This window comes from Fringilla coelebs (assembly GCF_963513975.1).
Source record: "Fringilla coelebs genome assembly, chromosome: 14".
NCBI lineage: Eukaryota > Metazoa > Chordata > Aves > Passeriformes > Fringillidae > Fringilla > Fringilla coelebs.
The window spans coordinates 14,879,197-14,901,069 of NC_140040.1; the positions used below are offsets into that span (position 1 = coordinate 14,879,197).

General features: G+C 43.3%; 1 protein-coding gene across 1 annotated transcript in view; it reads left to right on the plus strand.

Moving 5' to 3' along the window:
- The window catches only part of ZNF536 (zinc finger protein 536), a gene marked incomplete at its 3' end in the record, with an annotated part of 238,046 nt that overhangs the window by 119,892 nt on the left and 96,281 nt on the right, over positions 1–21,873 (plus strand). Inside the window, exon 5 of the mRNA XM_084215151.1 lies at positions 2,852–4,432. Coding sequence (XP_084071277.1) covers positions 2,852–4,432 — 1,581 coding nt within the window. The remainder of the gene's footprint in view (positions 1–2,851; positions 4,433–21,873) is intronic.

Sequence of the window (21,873 nt, forward strand, 5' to 3'; positions counted from 1 at the left end):
GATCTCTGCTGAAAGGAAGCTTGCTCTGTGGAGAGGCCTTAGAGCAGAAAATGGAATGACTTCAAGGCTTAGCAATTCAGAATAAGAGTGTGTTGTGCCCAGGGCTTTAGACTGAAGGTACTTTTAGAAGTACAAAACAGAACTAGCATTTTCCCCAGTTAACATTTTTTAACTTGTACCCATTCTTACATATGCATGCTGCTTTAAGCAGTTTCTGCATGTTTGCAGCAGCATCAGTACAGACTATATTACAAATTTCTCCTTCTCCCTGCAATGGTTCTCCAGCAGTGGATGTAGTGCCTGCAATGCTGGGGCAACTTTCTCATGGTGCCACTTGATGTGCAATGCAAACACACTGAACCATCGTTAGAATAAAAGGAAGTGCTCAATATAATTGTGTTAAAGATTTCCGCAAAGGCATAGGGGAAGCTGAGGAAGAGCTTTTCAATTAAGAGGAGTGAAAATTCAAAAGTGAGAACATTTAACCCTGTAGAATCTGGCACTTCTTTTTCACCAGCCTCATTATGTCTTAGGCAACAGGTGAAGTAATTGAGTTGTGTCAGAAGTCACTAGTGACTGCTGGCAGTAACCGGTGGGACAAACATCAGAACTGAAAGCAGCTCCAGAAATACCGCAGTGATGCTGTAAACCCAGCATCACTGTCTGGCCCTGTTCTGACTGGCAGCACAGCTGTCAGAGTTTGCACACTCCCAAACAGTCCTGCAGAAATGCAAACAGACAGACAGGCAGTGTCCTGTGTCCCCTTGTCCCTCTCTCTCAGGCCTGTGATGGGTGTGCATGCTCAGGTGCCCACCTGGCACAAGGGGGGCTCAGGCAGGCAAGTTCTGTCTCAGCCTTCTAGCAATTTCTGGCTCAGTAGGAACTGTTTGTTTCTGCACAACTCCCACTAAACACAGCCCCTGCTCCTCATCAGTGAAGCACCAGAGCTTAATTAGGTGATTGGGAAAGACTCAGAAATTCCACTGAAATGTTTAAATCTGATTTCTTCTGTTAAGCTGTGTGGACTGAGGCCTAAAGCATGAGCCCTGCTAATTACTACCTCTCCCCCTGCTAAGCACCTCTTGTTTGAGGTTCTGTGCTTTTCTCCTCTAAAAAGGTCGATTGCTGTGGTTTGATATCAAGCTCTCATGTCCCACCATTTAGCTTTAGGATTACATGATGGGTTTAGAATTTCCACTGCTGGTAAGGTGCTCCAGCCCTGGCTGGACTGCAGCAGGGATCCAGCCCCGTTCATGTCAGCGAGCTCTCAGCAGCCCTCCGTGGCCATGGGAGTGTTCTGGGCTCGCCTCTCATCAGTAAATTCCTGCCATCACTGAGAGGAGCGGCTTCCCAAGTATTTACCAGCCCTTCAGTTGAGCCTCTAGCTTAAATAACAGAAGTTTGAAAGCTTTTCAATTTTGTTTTTAGCAGATTTTGAGGTTATTTGAAAGCGGGTAACTTTCCAGCTGGTTTGGTGAACTACATAATATTATACAGCATTTTTACTGTGGAGGAAGTTTTCAAAACAAATGTTTCCATTATGCCATTTGGAGAGGCTTGCCTTTGTCTTTTGTATCACTTAGGAAAAAAAGCTACCTAGAAAAAACAGTTTCTTCTTCTTGCAGAACTCCCTCATAGAAACAATTGCCAGTGTTCACAGCTTGCAGGTCTTTCAGATTTCTGTCACTTTTAGAGAGGATTTCCATACTTGGTCTTTAAAAAGAATTCTGCATTGCTAACAATGATCTGCAAAAATTTAAAGATACCTTTGCTTAAGTGTACATTCTTTTCAGATATGTCTTTATGACTGTATGTGAATATTTATTATATGTGTAAAATCTTCTGCCTCTTTGAAAGTATAGGAAGAACAATAAAAGTTTAGTGTGGGCTTCAAATATTTACTTAATTCATGGAAATTATCTTATATATTTTAAAACTCTATTCAAGCCAAACCTAGAAAAGTGCTTATGGTAGGTAAATTATGCATTTTACTACTTGAGCCTTAGAAATGTCATTAGTGCAGAATTAAAGGACTGCAAAAACCAGTAGATAATACTAATTTCAAACACAGAAACTAAATATACCTTGTACTTTTTATTACTCAATTTCTTTTTGCAGACTACTTTTTATTTTAACTATATGTTCTTATATGCTGCAATCATTATGTAGTGTAATGATATTAATATTTTATAGAATCCGTATTTATAGTTCTTTATTTAGAAACAATGCAGTAGGTCTGCAGATCTTTGAATCCTTCTGGAATGGTGCCCTCCAAATAATGATAAATTACTTGTGCAGTATGCCATTTGCTAATTATATCCATGATTTACTGCAGAGCAAGACTTAAATCATTCATTTCAGTCTTGCGTAACAGTGCCATAAAATTTTTAGGTTTAAAAATGGTTTCCATGTGTATAATTTAAACAAATTTTAGAGCAATTGTATACACAAAATATTGCAACCATCCATTTGTTACATTCTTTGTCTCCCTTTTTTTTAAACTTGTACTTTTAATGATTACTGTGGTTGAAATTGTTATGCTTCATTTTCATAATCATAGCTTTTAATTCTACAGCAGTTTTCTACATGTTAGATTAAGAAAAGGATGGCTAATTGTGTGTAGATACCATGTCATTCCTGAATAGCCCCACATTCTAGAAACCCATTTTAGAAATACTCAGCTTAACAATTAGTCTTCGATTAAAGGTGTTTCCTTTTAAGAAATGAATTATTAGTACCAAGATCTTCTTGTTTGTAAGCAGCTAATGCTGATTTTTAAATTTCTCCGCTCATCCACAGCCCAAAGTACAGTTAACTCTCTTTATGCTTTCCTCTTTGTCCACACCTGTAGGTGAGAAGCCTTACAAGTGCCCCCATTGTGACTATGCTGGTACTCAGTCTGCATCCCTCAAATACCACCTGGAGCGGCACCACCGGGAGCGACAGAACGGAGCAGGACCCCTCTCTGGGCAGAGTGCAAGCCAGGAGCACAAGGATGAGACACCCAGTAAAAGCTCTGTGTTTATCAGACCAGACATACTGAGAGGAGCCTTCAAGGGACTTCCTGGCATCGACTTCCGAAGTGGCATGGTCTCGCAGCAGTGGACGTCAGGAATGCTGTCTTCTGGAGATCAGCAAGGACAAGCAGTTGGCATGTCATCTGAAGGATCTTCAGAAAATATGAAGGGTTCAGACATATCTTCCAAAGGAACACACTTCTCTGAGCTTGGCCGTGCTTACCAGAACATGGTCGGCAATGGTGTGAACTTTCAAGGGTCTTTGCAAGCTTTCATGGACAGCTTTGTCCTAAGTTCTTTGAAGAAAGAAAAAGAAATGAAGGATAAAGCTCTCTCAGATCCACTTTCAGCAAAAGCTCTGGGCTCAGACGGCGGTGAGGAGAAGATAAACAGCAAGTCCTCACAGCGGAAAACAGAAAAGTCGCAATACGAACCCCTGGACTTGTCGGTCAGGCCCGACGCAGCCTCCCTGCCAGGTTCCTCTGTCACTGTACAGGACAACATCGCCTGGCACGGCTGCTTATTTTGTTCCTTTACAACTTCATCCATGGAGCTGATGGCTCTGCACCTCCAAGCCAATCACTTGGGCAAGGCTAAACGTAAAGACAACATCCTAGGCAACAGCAAAGAGCAGTCTAGAGAGGTTTCAGCCTCGGTGAACAAAGTGAGCTTGCTCCCCTCCTCTGTGCAGCCCAGCAAGGAGGCAGGAGTTTCCAACGTGCTGAGCCAGCTGGACACAGCTTCTGAGAAAATGACCCAAGGACAAAATAAAGAGACCCTGGGAGAGCAAAAGAGCGCTGCCTGGCCCAGCCACATGGAATCCACTTTTTGTAATTTTACAACAGACTTCTATAAGCAGTTTGGTGTTTATCCTGGTGTTATTGGCACGGGAACACAAAATTCTTGCACCAGTAATGAATCCGAAATAAAAACACAATCCGAAGATGACCCAAATATTCTGCTCTCTGACTCTGTAAATAAAAGTGCTATTGATGACCTTTCTGACATAGCTTCATCTGAGGATATGGAATCTTCCAAGGAAGAAAACATTGAAGATGAGGACATTGACACAGAACCAGATATTATGAATAAGCAGTTGTCTGCCCTAAATAAAGAAAGCAGTGAAGGAGGTGACAATATACAAAGTGCAGTCACCTCACAACCCACACAAGGGCTCGTATCACCACTGCCACAAGCTTCAGAAAAGCAGTGGCACAGTCAGAATCTTCTCTCCTCACACGAAACTGCACAAGAAGTGATGAAACCCGAACAAGTTCAGGGTCCGCAGGTCCTGGAGAAGCAGATGAACATGTTGTCAGTCCTAAGAGCTTACAGCTCTGATGGCTTAGCAGCCTTTAATGGACTTGCAAGTAGCACAGCAACTAGTGGATGTATCAAGAGACCTGACTTGTGTGGTAAGTTTTAGACCTTCTTTTAGACCATTTCAGAAAACACTTGTGCAGAATCATGAAGCTGCTCTTTAAATATACTTAGTCATGTTTGTTAGTAATACATTTTTTTAAATGTTAAACCCTGTGGGCCAAATTCTTGTCCTATATGTGGTCTACTCCATTGAAATCAGCAGTGCTGCATGCATACTTAAACAGGATTTTAGAAAGAACCTGCTTTTTAAACTAGAGTAGCAGCAATATAGACTATCTGTGCTAGTGGCATCGGAAGGGGATACTGCTTTAGCATACTCAAAGGAGGAAAAAGTTTTAAAAAATATACAAAATATACATGGTAACTTGCAAACGTTTCAGTATTTTGATATATGAACCCATGAAATACACTGGATGCTTTGCCAAGCAAACCTTGCTTTCTCTCTTTTTTTTTTCCCCCCTTTCTTTCTTTGGATTGGGGTGTGTTCAGTTACCACAACTTTAATGAAATCAAAGGCCAAGTGCATGAAATGTGTCTACCTGTGTTCAACAGATTTTATTTTTTCTTTCTTTTGTTTTCCTTCCCTCCTTTTTTTTTTTTTTACTTATAATTTTCTGGTTTGGTTCAATGGCACACATGCAGTACTTGCCCTTGACCATTTTCACTATTCTAACTAGCAATTGTGTAAATTGTGATTTGCCTGATTAAGAGTATGCCTCCAGGTAATTAAAATAGCAACACTCCAAACAAATAAAACCACCTTTTACCCTTTCTAGTCTCTGATTTACAAAGCTGCAGTTTTACTTCCCCATATCACACAATTCATATTTACAAGAATTAAAGTTAAATCTTTTTGGAACAAATGAGATTGAGGATTTTTGGTTTTATTATTTAGCTCCCATTTTGTCAGCATAGTGTTTGTTTGAAAGAGATTTTCAAGTGTAAATCCTTTGAAAACAGTATCACTTTAAAAAGCAGAGTCAGCAAAGGACACAAAAACTTCAGTAATGTTCATTTTACTTAACCTTCAAATTAATCAGAAAACTCATTGTCAGAGCTGAACATACATAATAAAATGTATTCAAGTTAAAAAAAGAAAAAGTAAAGAAAACGTTATCAACAGTCTTAAAGCCTGACAATTTAAAATGAAACCCTCAATCTGCAAGCACTTAAGAGTGGCTCCCCTGGTTAGAGGGAGCTTTGTCTGATTTTACTGGCAGTGTAGATGCTCAAAGCCCTCTCCAGGCCCCTGCCTGCTTTTCCATCTGTATTAGCTCATCTGATAAAAAAAGTCTGATACCTACACACAAATTTTATCTCACTTGTATCCTTAGAGCATTGTGACTTCACGATATTGTCATTATCTGCCCATATCTGTCATTTAACCAATATCTGCCCAAGTATCCATGTGGCCTTACTTGTGAACTTCTGTGTCTCAGTGCACTAAGAAGCAATTTAGGTAGTTGGAAATATTTCCAGATTCTTCAAAATCAGCATTTACATTATTGAAAAGAGTTAATGGTTGCTTTAATTTACAGCAGGTAAAATCCTACCTGGGTTTTTTTCCATTTGTGGAGTAAAATAAATTTAAAAAAATACAGCAGAGAAATTGCTGTCTAAACAAAGAAGTTGAAAAAAAAGTAGAAAACTAAGATTAGGTGCTTTGTGCAAAATATCTTTATGCTTTTTCACAGGCATAAGATTTTTAAAACAACAACAGAAAAAATCCCTCTAATATTATTATTGAAATGAGGTCATGTTACTTCCATTAGTTTTTTGTTTCATCTTCCAATCAATTCAACAGACATTTTATGATAGCTTGAGTTTATATGATTTTAAAGACCATATCCCTTTCACAAGCTCTGCCCAGTGATAATGGATTTGACTTGAAGTATGAAGGAAAAAAAGAAACAACAGAAGCTTCTCTGTTCTACTTTTTAAGCCTTTTTAAATCAAAAATGCAGTGGGAGTCCTTCTGTCTCCCCCCTCCAAAAATAGCTTTTAAAATTCTTTTCTGTCATTCTATTGGTGTTTGCAGAACATAAGTATAAAGGTTGATGTATTTAAATACATTATTTAATTTTTCTCACTATCTCACAGAAAAATGGATGAGTATGAACAAGCTCTTTTTTTTTTTTGTTTGATTGGCTTGGACACCACCCACTTGAAAGTAGTGGTTTTGGGGGAGTTTTCATTTTCTCAGTGACATTTTATACTGTGAAATCACACTCCATCTGGGCATGTTAGTGTGGAGAATCCCACCTGATATTTCTGCACTTGCAGGTTAGCAATCAGGAGCACCCTGTTCATTTGTTAGCCTTCCTTCCTTTCCTCCTGCATGAAGCCCATGACCAAAGCCATGGTTCTCTTTGTCTCTCCCACTGCCTGGGAGATCAGAAAACTTGAGACACACCTCCAGGGCATGATTCTCATCTTCCTTTGGTGTTTGGGGAGACTCCATGCATTTGTGTTTCTTTTTACAGACAGTGATGTGTGTGTGGTTGACATCTCAAGAGAAAATGTTGATGCACTTGATAACAGTCCTTGCACACTCAGAGAGCAAGGCATAGTGCTCTTTCCATGGTCAGAATATAGAGGAAATAAAATTGAAATAAAATATTTCAGCTTCAGTAAGCTGAGATTGCTTCTTTGGCTGGCCATGCTAATTGAGTTGAATTCCTGGCTGCCTCAAAACAATTCAGCAATCCATGTGGATCATTTTTAGATGGCAGATTTTACCCTAAGATAGTAGGTCAGTTTTTAAGCAATAATCTTGGCAGAAAAATAGGTTTGTTTCTAGAGAAGAATGCCACCAACTCACATTGTTGTTTCAGAAAATCACTGCACATGTGGAAGCAGCCCTCAGTTTCCCTGTCATGGAGAATGAGAGAGACTGATGATGTACACATAATTCATTTATGCTCCTATCATGCTTCAGGCTGCAGGGATGAAAGACACAATTAGGGAAGAACCATAATTACTGCATAATAAAGAAATTTTCATGTCAAAATGCTACTGAGAAAAAATCACGAATTTTTGTAATATTTCTCCTTATACAGCAGAATGAACAGAAAGGAAAAAAAGAGCATAGATAATTTTAGAGTTACTCCTGAACTGTACATGGTTTTGGAGTCTCAGGTGATTCTACCTAGGAGTGGATCTTGTTAATGTTGCTGGCACTCAGTTCCTAAGAAGAGGACAGGTCTTTCCTTGCTGATTGGCACCAAGTACCCCAACGGGGAGGAGAGACCCAAGGTCCATGGCTTGGTAGCTGTCGAGCATCTGTGTTCTCTGCTTTCACAGCCCTTGCTGATTTGACAAGTTAAGCTTGGAGGTTCTAGATCTGTTTTGTATTTAAACTTTGAAAGATCTGTTTTTCTTTCCATTTAGGCTCTTCTCTTTTTCTGCTTGTCTTCCCACACACATGTAGTTGCATCACAATAATGTTCTACCTTCTCCAAGACCTTAATTTACTTGTGATTTGTGCACAAGGCCCTTTATGACAAGACCCTATCCCTTCTCTCCCTCCTCCCCTTTAAATTTCTCTGCTTTGTGACCAAAATGGTAAAATTTCCCTACTTGCATTTGCTACTTGGGAAGTACTCAGGCTTTCAAAGGAGAGCTGATGGGCTACAGAGCTGCTGGCCAGATATAGTCCTGGGCGTTAGCTGGCTGCTTAATGGGTTAGTGCTATTGAATCCACACTTAATGATGTCCAAAAGTATTAGTTCTATGTTGTCTCTAAATCTAATTTGCTTCCATTCATGCTTGCTTTCCTCTGCAATTAGTGCTGTTTTCTCCTGCACAGGCTCCACCCCATTATCACTTCTTTCACTGTATGAAAACAGGGCAGGGCCCCTCTGATACATGGGAGCGGCTTTGGAGTTCTGGTCCTGCAAAGGGCTGAGCGCTTTCAGTTTCCTTTGCAGCAGAAAGCTTTCAGCATTGCACAGAATTATTAAAATGTTCAGCATTGTAACTTTCTGAAATACCTTCCAAATGTGGAACTGCAGCACAGACAAGAGGGCTGGGCAAGGGGAAGATCAATTGTGGCAGATTATTACAGCTTTATTGTCACATAATTATAGTGCTCTACCCCAATGTTTAACTAGTGAATTTAGTTATTGTAAATTGCTTATTGCCACAGGTGTCAAAACCAAAAAGATCATGATGCTAACCCCGTCAGAACTACCACCAACACACGAAACACGGAAAAAGATTTTTAATTATTTGTGATGGCTTCACCTGAATCCTTATTGCAGAACTTTTAAATTACAAAATCCGTATTAAGAAGCAATAGGCCTGATATATCCAAGCTCTAGGACAGCTCTGAGGCAATGGAAGGTCATCCTACTGCAGCAAATTGTAGCACTGCCCGTTTACAATATCATGTAACGCACTTAAGGAACGCTTTGTCCTGATCTGCAGTTGGAGGAGTAACCAGAATATTCTTTTCCTTCAAGGCAGAATGAAATGATATGGAAGTTTTACAGCAGGCTTTTCTTTACCCCATTATTGTGCTTTTGAAGAGGTTTCTTAGTTTCAGTTAGGAGGTCCAAGGGCAGCTTGTAGAGTACAAACTGTTCCTCTGAACAGGAGAGCAGCACCTCGGCCCCCGCCTGGGTTTCAGACACACTTCTGGATGTCACAGTGCCATTTGCATGGCAATATCAAACCAAACTCATATGGCTTGCTTCCTTTTTTTAATTAACTGGGAATGCCAGTGATCCAGTGAAGTTTGTGTTGCTGGATAAAAGGGCTGGTCTGTGAATAGCATTGTATTTGCCAAATGGTTCGCTAGTCATTTCAGTACAAACAAATGGATGGTGTCTGTAAGTCTGCAAACACTGTTGACATTTAGCCTTGTTTATGTTACTTTCCTTTTGCTGCATATTTTTGGCTAGAAGAGATACTGTCTGAATCAACATTGACTTCCTAAGCAGAAGCTAAGGGCCCAGTCTTCAATCCCTCATTCCTGATGAGTAGCACTACTTACATGACTAAGGATTGCAGAATCAGGTCCTACGTTTATTTGACTTTAAATTTCATTGCTATTTTCATGTAATTTTATTTGATTGTATTTTGTTGTATCAGAAATTGGTCAGCTGACAAGTTCAGTATCACCATTTTGTTTACTGTTGAAAACTCTCAGTTCTTACCATTCTTCATACTGTGGTGTGACATTCCCATTCCATTTATGTTTCTGGAAATTAACCCCTAAAATATCTGATACAGCTAAGTGCTGAGTACCTCCTGTTCCCAGAGAGACTGGAGGCATTCAGTCCCTCCAAGCACCACATCTGAAAGGGGGACTGTGTTTGCAAAAGGAGGCCTTGGTATGTGCCTTGATTTCAGACATCAGTGGCCAGCCGCACCAAGGCAAATCCCTAGCACAGAAAGGCTTTTCTTTTCTTTGCAGAGACAAAATAATGATGTAAGCTTAGAGCTGTATGATTTTTGCTCTAAGTTTCATCTCCCAAACAATATATTCTTATTGTTTTTGTCACATCCAGGTCAAATTTAAATTATAATTTAGGATTAGGCAGAGGCATAGAGATGTTTCCAGGTCTTTCCAAAGTGAGACAATGCTCTGGTTTGTGTTTTGGTTCAGGAATATACATTCTTGTGTCTGAGGTATAGTATTTCCTATAACTACTCATAAACACGAGCAATTTAGACATTCTTGTAAGTCAAAACTAAGTGTACGATTAATACCTATTATGAGGCCAATTTTAAACAATTAATTTGACAGCAATTATAATTTTATGTTACAGGCTTTCAGGAATAAATAACCAAATTCATCTTTGTAATCTAAGGAACCTAGGATATCTTTATGCAGAGATGATCTTGTTATGCACAGTATTGCATATCTGGAATTTCTGAGTTTTGCTCCCACCTATCTAGATGCCTGTAGTGCCAGGGATAAATAATTACCTGAGGCTTATTAATTGTATCAGCAAAGAAAAAAATATATACCTTAAGTGTAAGCATTAATCTATGTATACACAATACATCCACAATATATAACAAACCATCATAATAGTACAAAAATAGAGGTCCTGAATATGTTCTGTTATTTATGTGTTTGGCAAGCTTAGGGAATGGACTTTAGTATGAGTGAAAATTCTCTTAACATTTTTAAGGTTATTTATTGTCATTTCTATTTGAGTTTTTAATGGTCCTGTATTTTGTAATGCTTTAGCAGGAAAAAATACTGTAGTTATCTTTTTTCATATTCCTTAAGCAATATTTCTAGCTTAATATATTGTGCCAGGTTTTCCAATATTAACCAAGAAAGACAGTAAAATTCAATGAACAGCACTCTGACATCCACAATTTAAAACCTGTGATTGAAGTGAAATGTGTAAACTTCTAGTGGGTTATCATGTGCTTTGGAATAGAGTATTGTTGGAAGTAATTAGAAAATATATTAAGGTTTCCTGGTAATGAAGGTATGTAAGTTTTAATAATTGTTGCTTTCTGAATAAGTGTCAAACTATATCTTTAAATGTATATGGAGTTACAAGTTAGGTCACTTCTGAATGGAATGTAAAACAATACTAAAATGCTTCAATAACTTATCTCAGTGTTGCTAATAAAAAAAAAAGCTGTTAACCATTAGTGCAGTTTTGAGTCATTTTGTTGATTAATTCAAGAAAACTCTCTGAGAAACTGTTGTACCTTTTGGTAGACCAAAGACCACTCATGCAGTCCACAGTTTGATGCTTTGAAAGGAAAACTCTACAAAGCTGCTTGTTGGCCTTGTAAATGATTTTTATTAAAATCCCATCTTTTAAGGCATTAGAACGGTGCCATGTATGATTAGGCAGGAATATAAGGGGGGGTAGTAAACTCGTTTCCTCTGTCACAGAAAATGCCTTGGGAATGTGGGAGCTGTTCCTCCTGTGTCGCTATTAAAATCCAGTAGAAATTTTTGTGGATGGCACTGGGTTGAAATGAGCAGTGTGGGTGGATTAAGTGTGTAAATATCAGTGCCGGGGCTCTAGTGCTGCAGCTGGAAATGCAGACTTAGTGAGCGATGGGTGTGCAAGGCCTGTCCCAGTGGACAAAAACCAGGAGCATACAGAAAGAGTGATCTTTCTTGGGTAATCCTGCCCAGCCTTACTGAAGTCACAGCTCCAATCCTGCAAATAACCCCGAACGCTCCTTTGGTTTCCCATGGGGAAGAATGCGCGGTGAGCATCCTGAGAATAGCCTCCCTCCCCAGGCCCACGTAGGATTCTCCTGAGGTAAAGCAAGCGTAGGAGAACCAGCAGCCAGCCCTGCCAGTGCCAGTAGCACCACCCAGGTCCATGGTAAGTGTTTCCAGGATGGGGTCCCTGACAGGTGGCCCGCTGTCCGGGGCACCGCTGAGCGTGCGGTGGGAGCTAAAGGAAAACGTGGCTGGGGCTCCTGGTGTCACGTCTTCATTAATGCTCCCCCTTCTGAATAGCATATTGGTACTTTTTATTTATTCCACCAAAACACCATGAGTCAGGACCTGACATTTTAGCGTTCTGTGTCATACTGAGAAAAATCTGTGGTTCAGCAGTAGGACAATTATATTATTTTGGAAGGGCTAGAAATAATACAGCATTTGTGAGACAACTGTAACATTTATCCAGACTCAGTGTGACATTGTTCTTCCTTTTATTTGGAGAGCACTTCCAAAAAAGTATCAACTAGGAGCACAGAAAAAAAAAAAAAGGGACAAGAAAAAGTGGCAATTATGGATCCATTTAACCCCCATTGGGTGTAATCTCATTTTGTGTAGTACCGTTTGGCTGTTCCATGCCTAAACTTCTATGCAGTGAGCTGTGAATATAGTCCTTATTGTCCTGTGGGCAATATGACTAAGGAAAAAATATCTCTGTATTACAATGGAACATTTGTCTGAATGGCATAACCTAAGGTCCATAACATCAAATCTAAAGTTGTAATTATACAGCTGCAGTCACACCACTCAAGTGAAGGCTGTGTCAGCACTTGTATTATATAAGGAATCCTGTTTTCAAGGGTTGATGAGTCATATGCAAAAAACATTTACCACTAAACAATTGTTCTGATTGTTCTGAAGCAACATCTAGGTACGGGCCTTTCCCCAGTAGGACATGATCATATCTTCTGCAGTATGCCATGGCATACTTTGTTGATGAGTGTATCTCTTTTGAGTTTGAAAATTGCCTAGAAAGTTTGGGGGTTTATTGTCTGATTATTGTAAAAACATAAAGTGGGAAAGAACCCAGGGTGGTCAAGTTCTCCACTAACAGGGATTGTAACAGGTGAACTCGTCTTTCTCAGAAATTATAAAATTTCAAGGAATTTTTTCCCAGTTTGTCATCCCTGATTTTGCCTCAAGTTCTTGCATCTGAACACTTCCTTAGAAGACCCGGTTACAGTTTTTTGGTTTTTGAGCTGTCTTGAAATCGAGCTCTCGAGCTCACAGTAACTGTTATTGCCATTTGAAGCAGCTGCTCACTTGCTGGAGAGGAGCAGACAGGAGAGAGGTTTATTTACAGCAGCACACCAGAGGTGAACCACTCTGCACCCCTCCCACGTGAATGTCAAAGGATTACACTTAGGCTTGAGACCAAATACTGGGATCAACACCAAGTACTGGAAACCACAACAATTTTCCTACTACATGAAATTTCTAGATAGGTATACTGAGTGTGAGTGATTTCAGCTAAGAGAGGCTCCTGCCCAGAGCAGTGCCATTTACAAACAGGTGTCCCTGAAGCCACCCCCACGTCAGGCATGTGCACCCAGGCTGCCTCGCCCGCCCCATTGTCCGCGGGGCGAGACGAAGGCCAGCCAGTTCCTTTAAGCCGATCTCCTCTGATCCGGGGCGTCTGCAGCGCCCTTCCCTGCATAGAACAGCCATTGTTCAGCTGCAGAGCAACAGTGGGGTAGAAAATAGCATGCCATGCTGGGGATCAGAGAGGGAATTGTTCCTTAATTATCTCTCACTGAAGGAAAAACCCAAGGCATATCCCGATATGTGGCATGACTCTGTCAGAACACGAGTCTTTTAAAAATGATTTGGGGAGGGGGGGATCCAGTTCAGAAGCTGGCAATCCTCACTTCTCCTGCAGGTCTACCTGTGATTCACTCACTGACCATGGAAAGAAATAAGTTTTCTGCTTTGGATTCTACATTACGAAATGGAAAATAATAGTACTTATCTCCCTGGTAGGAGTGCTGTGAGGATAAATGAATTAATTAATGTTTGTAAAGCACTTTGAAGATGAAGAACATTATATAAGTCCTCAGTGTACAAAAAGCTTCCTTCTCTGACATAGCTACAGTAAGCTATAAAAATTTCCCGCTGAAAATAAACACATGTTGCGAATAGGGGTTGGTGGGTACACGCCTGCAGTGCCCTGGGGGTGTGGGTGAGTCTGACTTCCCAATCCGCCCGAGAGCCCATCACCAAAACCTCTCTAACCCCTGCTGTGCCCAGCAATGGAGCTCAGAGCTCTCTGCAGCAGCTGTGGCATGCTTTGAATATAATATCTTTTCACCAAATCCATTAATTTTTACCTCAGGCCTCTTTGGGGTGCCAGCTGGGCTGAGCTGGCAGGTTTTGGCCACCGCCACATCACGCCAGCCCCACGTGCCACCAACCACGGCCAGTGATGGCTCAGCAGTGTCTGCAGGGCTGCTCCCTCCCCTGTGCGAGCAGCTCCCTGTCAGGACAGTGAGGTCCTGCCACACTGCCTGCCACAGTTTGTCCCTCCTGTTCAGGGCACTGTGACTGGTCCCCGTGGTGCTCAGAAGATCCCAGTCTGGTGGCTGAATTGGCTCTTGTGTGGTTTTTTATTGAATGTCAGTGATTTCAGTTCACGACTTGGAACTTAAAATTTTTCTTGCCTGTTATTCAATGTCCCCATTCTGTGTCAGTCGAGGCTCCTTTATTTTTTAATTTTTTTTTTAATTCAAGCCAGGAACTATGTTTGACCCCAAAATTCTCACATGAAAAACAAGACAAATTAAGAGGATGCAGGGGAAAAAAACCCAACACTTCAGCCATACAGAAATGGGATATTTATCAAGAGAGATATATAAGAAAAGGTTTGTGCATTGGGATGAATAGGTTAAAGATGAAATTCCGGATTTCTTTGGGGCTCTCCTCAATTCACAGCTACAGCATAGATCAATTTGAGAACCTTAGAAAAAGGCCACCTTAGCCCTGATTGCGTCTCATTTCAATTTTCCCTTTGCACACCTAACCCTGTTCCAGTTTGTGCGCTTGGCTCTCTTTTAAATCCTTTCAGATTATGCTTGTTAACCTGTTGCTGGCTCAGCCTGCCAGCTGGAGTGCAGAGCAGAGCAGTGTGCTGCTCCTGGGGGCTGGAGAAGCCTGCCCCACTCACTCCCCACTGCCGGCAGCCGAGGGCTCTGCTCTCCCTGCTGGGAGTTTGAAGAGGGTGACAGCTTTTACCCAGCAAAGTTTGCTGCCATGCCATGTTCATCCAGATGCCAAACACACTGAGACACATCACCCACACAACCAGACATCCCCAAACCCTGGCCAGCACCAAGGAGCACCCAGCGGTGCCGCTGTTTTCCATCCCCCGACAGCAGAACTGGAGGGCTTGTGGGTGTATTCACTAATCATTATATAACTGTACATTGGGGTGAAAAAGAAGAAAACAAACCAGAAAAGCTTTCCCAAAGGATAGAGGTGGGAATCCCATTAACATGACGGCTCCCTCTTTAGTTGCCAAAATGATTGACAGCAGGATAAGGTCAGAAGATGAAAACCAAGCCATGGGGGACAGAGCAGGGAGGGGAGGGGGCCAATCAGTTGAATAAAAAACTAAGTGTCAGTGCTGGGGAAGGAGAAAACCGACACTCCCACTAGAAAAATCCTCACCCTCTGCTCCCCTACTGTTTGTTTGGGGAAAATGCTGCAGCTTAATCAGAATTATTTACAAGATAATGGTCCATTGTTTGTAGTAAGACAGATGCTGTCTGTGGGAATTTGGTGGTTTATGCTCTATGCATTACAGTGCCATTGCTGTGTGCAGATGGGATCACAGTGGTATTGTTGTTATCCACTTTTTGGAAATTTGGAGGATCCTTACTGTGAAAGGAGGATCCTTAAAGAGAAAAAAGAAAGAGTTTTCTCAGGCCCAGAGCTGGGATTTCTCTTAAGGTAGAACTGTGTGCGGGAGGAGAAGAGGATGAAGTAGAAGAGCTTTGAGGCTTGCAGCAGGAGGGGTCCCTGGGCTGACTGTACTTGGTGGTGGCAGACATCAATTCAAGAGATGGATGGAGGGAGGGATGGACCCTGTGTGTGTTTCCAATGGCGAGGAAATACATCCTGGTGGGAGATGTGCCTGCTCCCTCCTTTGCTGGGGGCTGGCAGAGTCACTTGCTTAGGAGGTGGTGTGAGAGGTACACAAAGCTGACTGTGTGGAAGGCAGGCTGGCCTGGTCAGTGATCATCCTCTGGCTGAGCGACTGCAGCTATGGTGTCCCCTGCCACCCTCCCCATGCTGCAATCTGAGCACTGAGCACCTCTGTTCACCAGAAAATTTCACCCTGATGATCTGTGGGTGAGGCTGTGGGAAAGAAAAGCTAAATCTTTGCTGGATTCACACAGGAAACAAAACCCCCAAATTCTTAAATGAAGTCTATATTTATGTAGACGATCAAATGCAAATTTTTTTTTTTTTTTTTTTTTTTGCAATTTCCAGCAGAAAATCTATTTCTATAAGCATCCCCTTCTGGCCCAAGTAGAAAGTTCAGTGTGGAGGCCTAGAGCCTGGCAGAGGGGGCAGACCTACCATGTGCAGGTGGTGACCCTGCCACCAACTGCTGCATTCGAGAGGAATAGGGAGCTCAGGTGAGCACTTCCATGTCACCAGCTGTCTGGGTCTGTCCCAGCAAAGCCTGGGGGACAGCAGCACCCTCAGTCCTTCCCCATGGCCCTGGGACAGGGACAAGGACCATGCCTTGCAGAGCTCTGCTCTCAGGAGCAAACCCTGCCGTGCCTTTGCTGCCCAGCCCACAGAAGCTTGGGGGGTGAGAAGATCCTCCTCAGGTCCCTGCACGTTGGAGCCAGGTGCAGGATGAGGGGTGGAGGGTGCCTGGGCAGGGGTGGGTGTGTGTGTGTGTGTGTGTGTGTGTGTGCCTGTGCTGCCTCTCTCAAAAATCTGCTTTTAGTGTGCAATAGCTCACATATTACCTCGGCAGAGATCCGTGTGCACCAAAGGCAACCAAGAGACGACAAATCACCAGAAGGGCTCCAGAGGGGATTTTGAGCATCCACGTCTGGTATCCCAAGATCCATTAGCTTGCAGGTAAAATGGAAAACTATGACCATCTCTTTTGTATGCAAAATAATTAAGCTTGTCTTTCCATCACTGCAAAATACCTGAGTTTCCCTGGAGAAAGCAGAGGGCCTGAGAATAGGGAATGAGACAGGGAAGGGCAAAGAATGGCTGATTCACAGTTTTTGGGGTCTGTGCAGCTGGAAATGGGTTTCCAACATTAGCATGTTCCCCTTTGGATGGGATTTTCCTGAAATGGTTGGTGGGAGATGGCAGCTCCTGAGTCCTTCCTTCCCTCTGGGCTCAGTGTGCAGCCAGGGATGGAGCTTACAGCATCAGATCATGAGTGGAAACCACTTTGCCCAAGAAAAGGGATCTCCTCTGACTTTTGTGAAACAGAGTTTTCCAAGGATACCCTCGAAGGGTTAGATTGGCGTGGGAGATTGCAATTCCTGAGTGATTGCATTTTTTCCTAAGTATCTCCAGTGAGATCTCTACTGGAAGCTCTTAATTTTTTTTTTTCTCCGAGTCAGCATTTATTTGCAGAATCCTAATTTTGTATTTCCTGACATTTAAACTTTTCAGCCTAATGTTCTAATAAGGATTCTGTCTGTCCATCTAAATAAAGCTTCGTTCTAATGAGGACACCATCCATCTCCTGAGATGGAGCCATAACGATTTCCAGCCTCAGTGTAAGTTTAGCTAGGCTCCCTTCCCCACCCTCTTCTCCCCACAGACCTTTGTTTGGGGTGAAAATTATCTGGTTTGGGATGAAGTTGTGCAGAATTTCATTTTGGGTCGACTGAGCTATTGTGTGAGCCTCTGCTTTCTCTCTGAAAAGGGGGATTTTGCTCATTCCCCGTTGTATGTTCAGTGCCTGCTTATTTGCAATTTCTGTTCATAAGACTGTGGGTTTTCATGCCAACAATTTTCTGTTTGAGTTGTTGGAGTAGGGAGGTTGTGGGAGCATGCCAGTGTCAAAGGTTGTCACTTGAATGATAATTAATAACATTATCAGACTGATTATGTGTTTAGATGTCCAGAATCAGGAGTGAATTGAACTTGTTAAATTTAATTCCTACCTCTGAATGACTGGGATATTGGCGTGCTCACCAGTCTTGCGTTTGCATAAAGGACAAAACTGGGAATTTGAAAGGGCAATGACTCATAAGAATTGCTGAAATTCTGGGCTTTTGGAGCTCACAGGGCTTCTCCTACAGCACCATGGCTGTGAGAGTGTTTGCTAGGCAGGAGCAGGCACAGAGTGGGTACAGGGTGGTGTTCACAGACCCTGGTTTGGCTCTGCCAGTTGCTGACTGAAACATCAAGTCATTTGAGATTGGAGATTATGTCTTTTAAGGTCCAGAAGAGCCATTTCACGAGCAACTGATTACCTCTGTCAGAGGCAGGAGAGGCAGGTCCCACCTCGGTGGGTGGGATCTGAACTCATGCTTTCAGAGGTCAATAACAGGGTTTTTAGACCTTTGTGCTTCTCAGCCCCTTATAGCCAGACCTTTTCTGTTAAAACTGTTTAAATTGCAAACCACTAATAAAAGGATCATATGTGTTTCCCACTGAACAGGTTCTTTAAGGCTATTATGATAATTAAAAACATATGGTGCCTATGCAAGTCAGAGGGAAACCACAGATGTACAAATTAGGTATTATATAAGGTTTTTCTTTCTTGCCCTTTCAAAAACGACAAGTCAAAGGAGTATAAGGAGATAAAGATGATATTTTTCTGGAGATGGTAGGTAGGCATTTTGGATTTTTAATCATGAAATATGTAAACCACCTTTCTTATACATAATCAGAGCAAACTCTGTCTAATAAGCAGGAAGAACAAAACATAGTAGCATATGACTGCAGTATTTATGGAAGGAATAAGGAAACACTTTGTTTCATACAAGTTATTGGAGACCAAGAAACCTTTTGCATTTTTTATGATGTTTCCCTGCACAGACATGGAGGATTATATTTATTAAATATTGAATTATATTGAAATTGGATTGATGCAGCCAAAGAAGGACATTTCTTTGTATTCCATTTTTTCTCCTTTTAAAAAAGGGAAATGTACTCATATTGATTGCAGTACAAGTAGTCATTTGTTTTAATTTAAAAATATAGGATTGATTTTGAGAAGGTGATAAATACTGCTAATAAAAAAATTCAAAATGGGGATTTATAATGATTCTCTGTTAAGTCAATGGTTTAGAGGGGCTAACTCATAATAAAAGTAGAGACGTGCTGAAATATCCATAGCTAATGGATTATTTGCCATTTGCTAGTGCTGCAAACTTTCCTTGGTTTGCTGGGTCCTGCTACAAAAAGTAAAATTTATATCATCTAATGCTCCTCACTCCTTGCTTTGTCTTTCTTGTGCTAAAAATGGGCAGCTGAGGGTCTAGCAAGCAGCTGTGGGGCCCGCTCCCTATGCAGATGTGCACAGGTACTGCAGAGAGGGGCAGAGCCAGGTGTGGCTGCAGCCATGGGGCTCAGGTATTGCAGAGAGAGCCAGAGCCAGATGTGGCTGCAGCCATGGGGCTCAGGTGTCCCAGAGAGGGGCAGAGCCAGGTGTGGCTGCAGCCATGGGGCTCGGGTGTCCCAGAGAGGGGCAGAGCCAGGTGTGGCTGCAGCCATGGGGCTCAGCTATTGCAGAGAGGGGCAGAGCCAGGTGTGGCTGCAGCCATGGGGCTCAGGTATTGCAGAGAGGGGCACAGCCCCCCAGGTGTGGCTGCAGCCATGGGGCTCGGGTATCCCAGAGAGGGGCCAGAGCCAGGTGTGGCTGCAGCCATGGGGCTCAGGTATTGCAGAGAGGGGCAGAGCCAGGTGTGGCTGTAGCTATGGGGCTCAGGTATTGCAGAGAGGGGCAGAGCCAGGTGTGGCTGTAGCTATGGGGCTCAGGTATTGCAGAGAGGGGCAGAGCCAGGTGTGGCTGCAGCCATGGGGCTCAGGTATTGCAGAGAGGGGCAGAGCCCCCCAGGTGTGGCTGTTGCCACGGGGCTCGGCTTTGCCGGCCGTGCCCTGCACGGTGCCCTGGGCCCCGCTCCGTTCCCGCCTTGCGGCGCCGGGCCGGGCCGGGCTCCGCAGCCCCGGGAGCCCGGTGACTCGTAGCCCTGAGCATCTGCCTGGCACCTTGCCGTGCCTCCGGCCACAGAGACCCTGCTCGGGCCCCTTGGGGAGTGACGGCTCCGTGTCCCGCCGAGGATCGGGCCGCAGCCAGCCCGCTGCTGTCGGGGGGCTCCGAGAGCATCCCAGCGGCACAGAGCACAGCCGGGCCGGGCACATGGACGCCCCTTGTTGTGGCTCCCAGGGCACGGCACGGAGAGCACCCTGCCCGCGGCTGCGCTTGTCTCTGTCCCGGGAGGGGAGCGCTCTCCGCCCGGCAGCCCCCAGAGCCAGCCCGGCTGTGCCGGCTGCGGCTGCAGCCCGGCCGGGGCGCTCCGCCCGGGGCAGGCTGTGTCTGTCCCCCAGCACCGACACCCCCGGCACGCTGTGTCTGACCCCCAGCACGGACACCCCGGGCAGGCTGTGTCTGTCCCCCAGCACCGACACCCCGGGCACGCTGTGTCTGTCCCCCAGCACTGACACCCCGGGCAGGCTGTGTCCCCAGCACCGACACCCCGGGCAGGCTGTGTCCCCAGCACGGACACCCCGGGCAGGCTGTGTCCCCAGCACGGACACCCCGGGCAGGCTGTGTCCCCAGCACGGACACCCCGGGCAGGCTGTGTCTGTCCCCCAGCACTGACACCCCGGGCAGGCTGTGTCTGTCCCCCAGCACTGACACCCCGGGCAGGCTGTGTCTGTCCCCCAGCACTGACACCCCAGGCAGGCTGTGTCCCCAGCCCTGACACCCCGGACCCGCTGCCTGCATCTACAGCCGGGTCTCACCCCCAGCTGCAGCCCACCCCTTGCTCTGTTCGCTGATGCTTCATTCTGTCACTTAGCAAAAAGTAGGCAATTTATTTTTTTCCATTCTTTTTTTCCTCCCAAATAAACTTTTAGAAGAGCAAAAACATAAATCTGGGGAAATAAGAGCAGGAGAAGCCTGATGCTAACGCTTCAGGTTTGCAGGAGTAGTGGCTGAGCAGGCATTTCTGAAGAGAGTCTTTTCTTTTCTTGAGTGAGTGATAGCAAACTCAGTGTTATTTCGCATGTAGGTATTACCATTTTAACTTTTACGGAGGTAAAATAACACCTTGTCACTCAGTGCAAATACCAATCACAAAATGAATTAATTGTAATAACTGTTGTCAACAGAACAAAAGACTTGTTGCTTTCCTAAGCAGATTTCAGTGCCACTGATAACTATATACAGAGGTTCCCTTTGGGCTTATTCAGTGCATGTAGTCAGAACATAATTTCATCTGTCTTTCTCTGTACTTTGTTGTAAAAGTCTCAGAAACTGAGTTAAAAACCTGTATTTTTTTACATATCGCTAAGCATACATTTTTCAATCCTTATGATTTTTTTTTTCTCACAGAATCCCTAAACATTTTTACTAGTTAATTAACACTTCTTTTGTGGCTAATTTATTAAAGAATTAACATGTTTATAACAGTCTGCAGAATCTGTTGGTTCACCTTATGGTGTGATGGACAGTTACGCAGAGAGAAAATATGGGCAGCTGTTTTGCTACACAAAATAAAAATTTTTGTTAATGTTACTTCTTCAGCCAGTCATCTTTACCCAAGACGAACACTGCTATCCCAATAGATGGGGGAAGTTTCCTTTGAAAATGGGGGAAGAGAGAAAAAATTTGCCAAGAAAAGCAGAATTCTTCATACTTGTGCTAACCACAAATTTATTCAAGCAAAGTTTTGGATGGGGGGGGTGTGGGGGAAACTAATTTACTAGTTTCACAAAGGAGCCTCAGTACAGCAGGAATTAGTGCCAATATGCTATACTCATTTTACATGGCTATTTAGCTTAATAATCAAAAACACTATGGCATATCCTCTACATTATACTGCAAATGCTATGTATTTTCTTAAAGAAACATACATTAATATTGCAGCCTGGGATAGTCAGGCATCACTGGCTGACATGGAGCAGTCAGACTGCCAATGGAACAGAGACTCATTAGGAACTGACCCACACAGCAGTTAGAGAGCCACTCTGCATCCTTATTTAACAGAATGTGTATTTTAGATTGCTTCCCCCCTCTTCCCTTTCAAAATATGCCAACAGGCT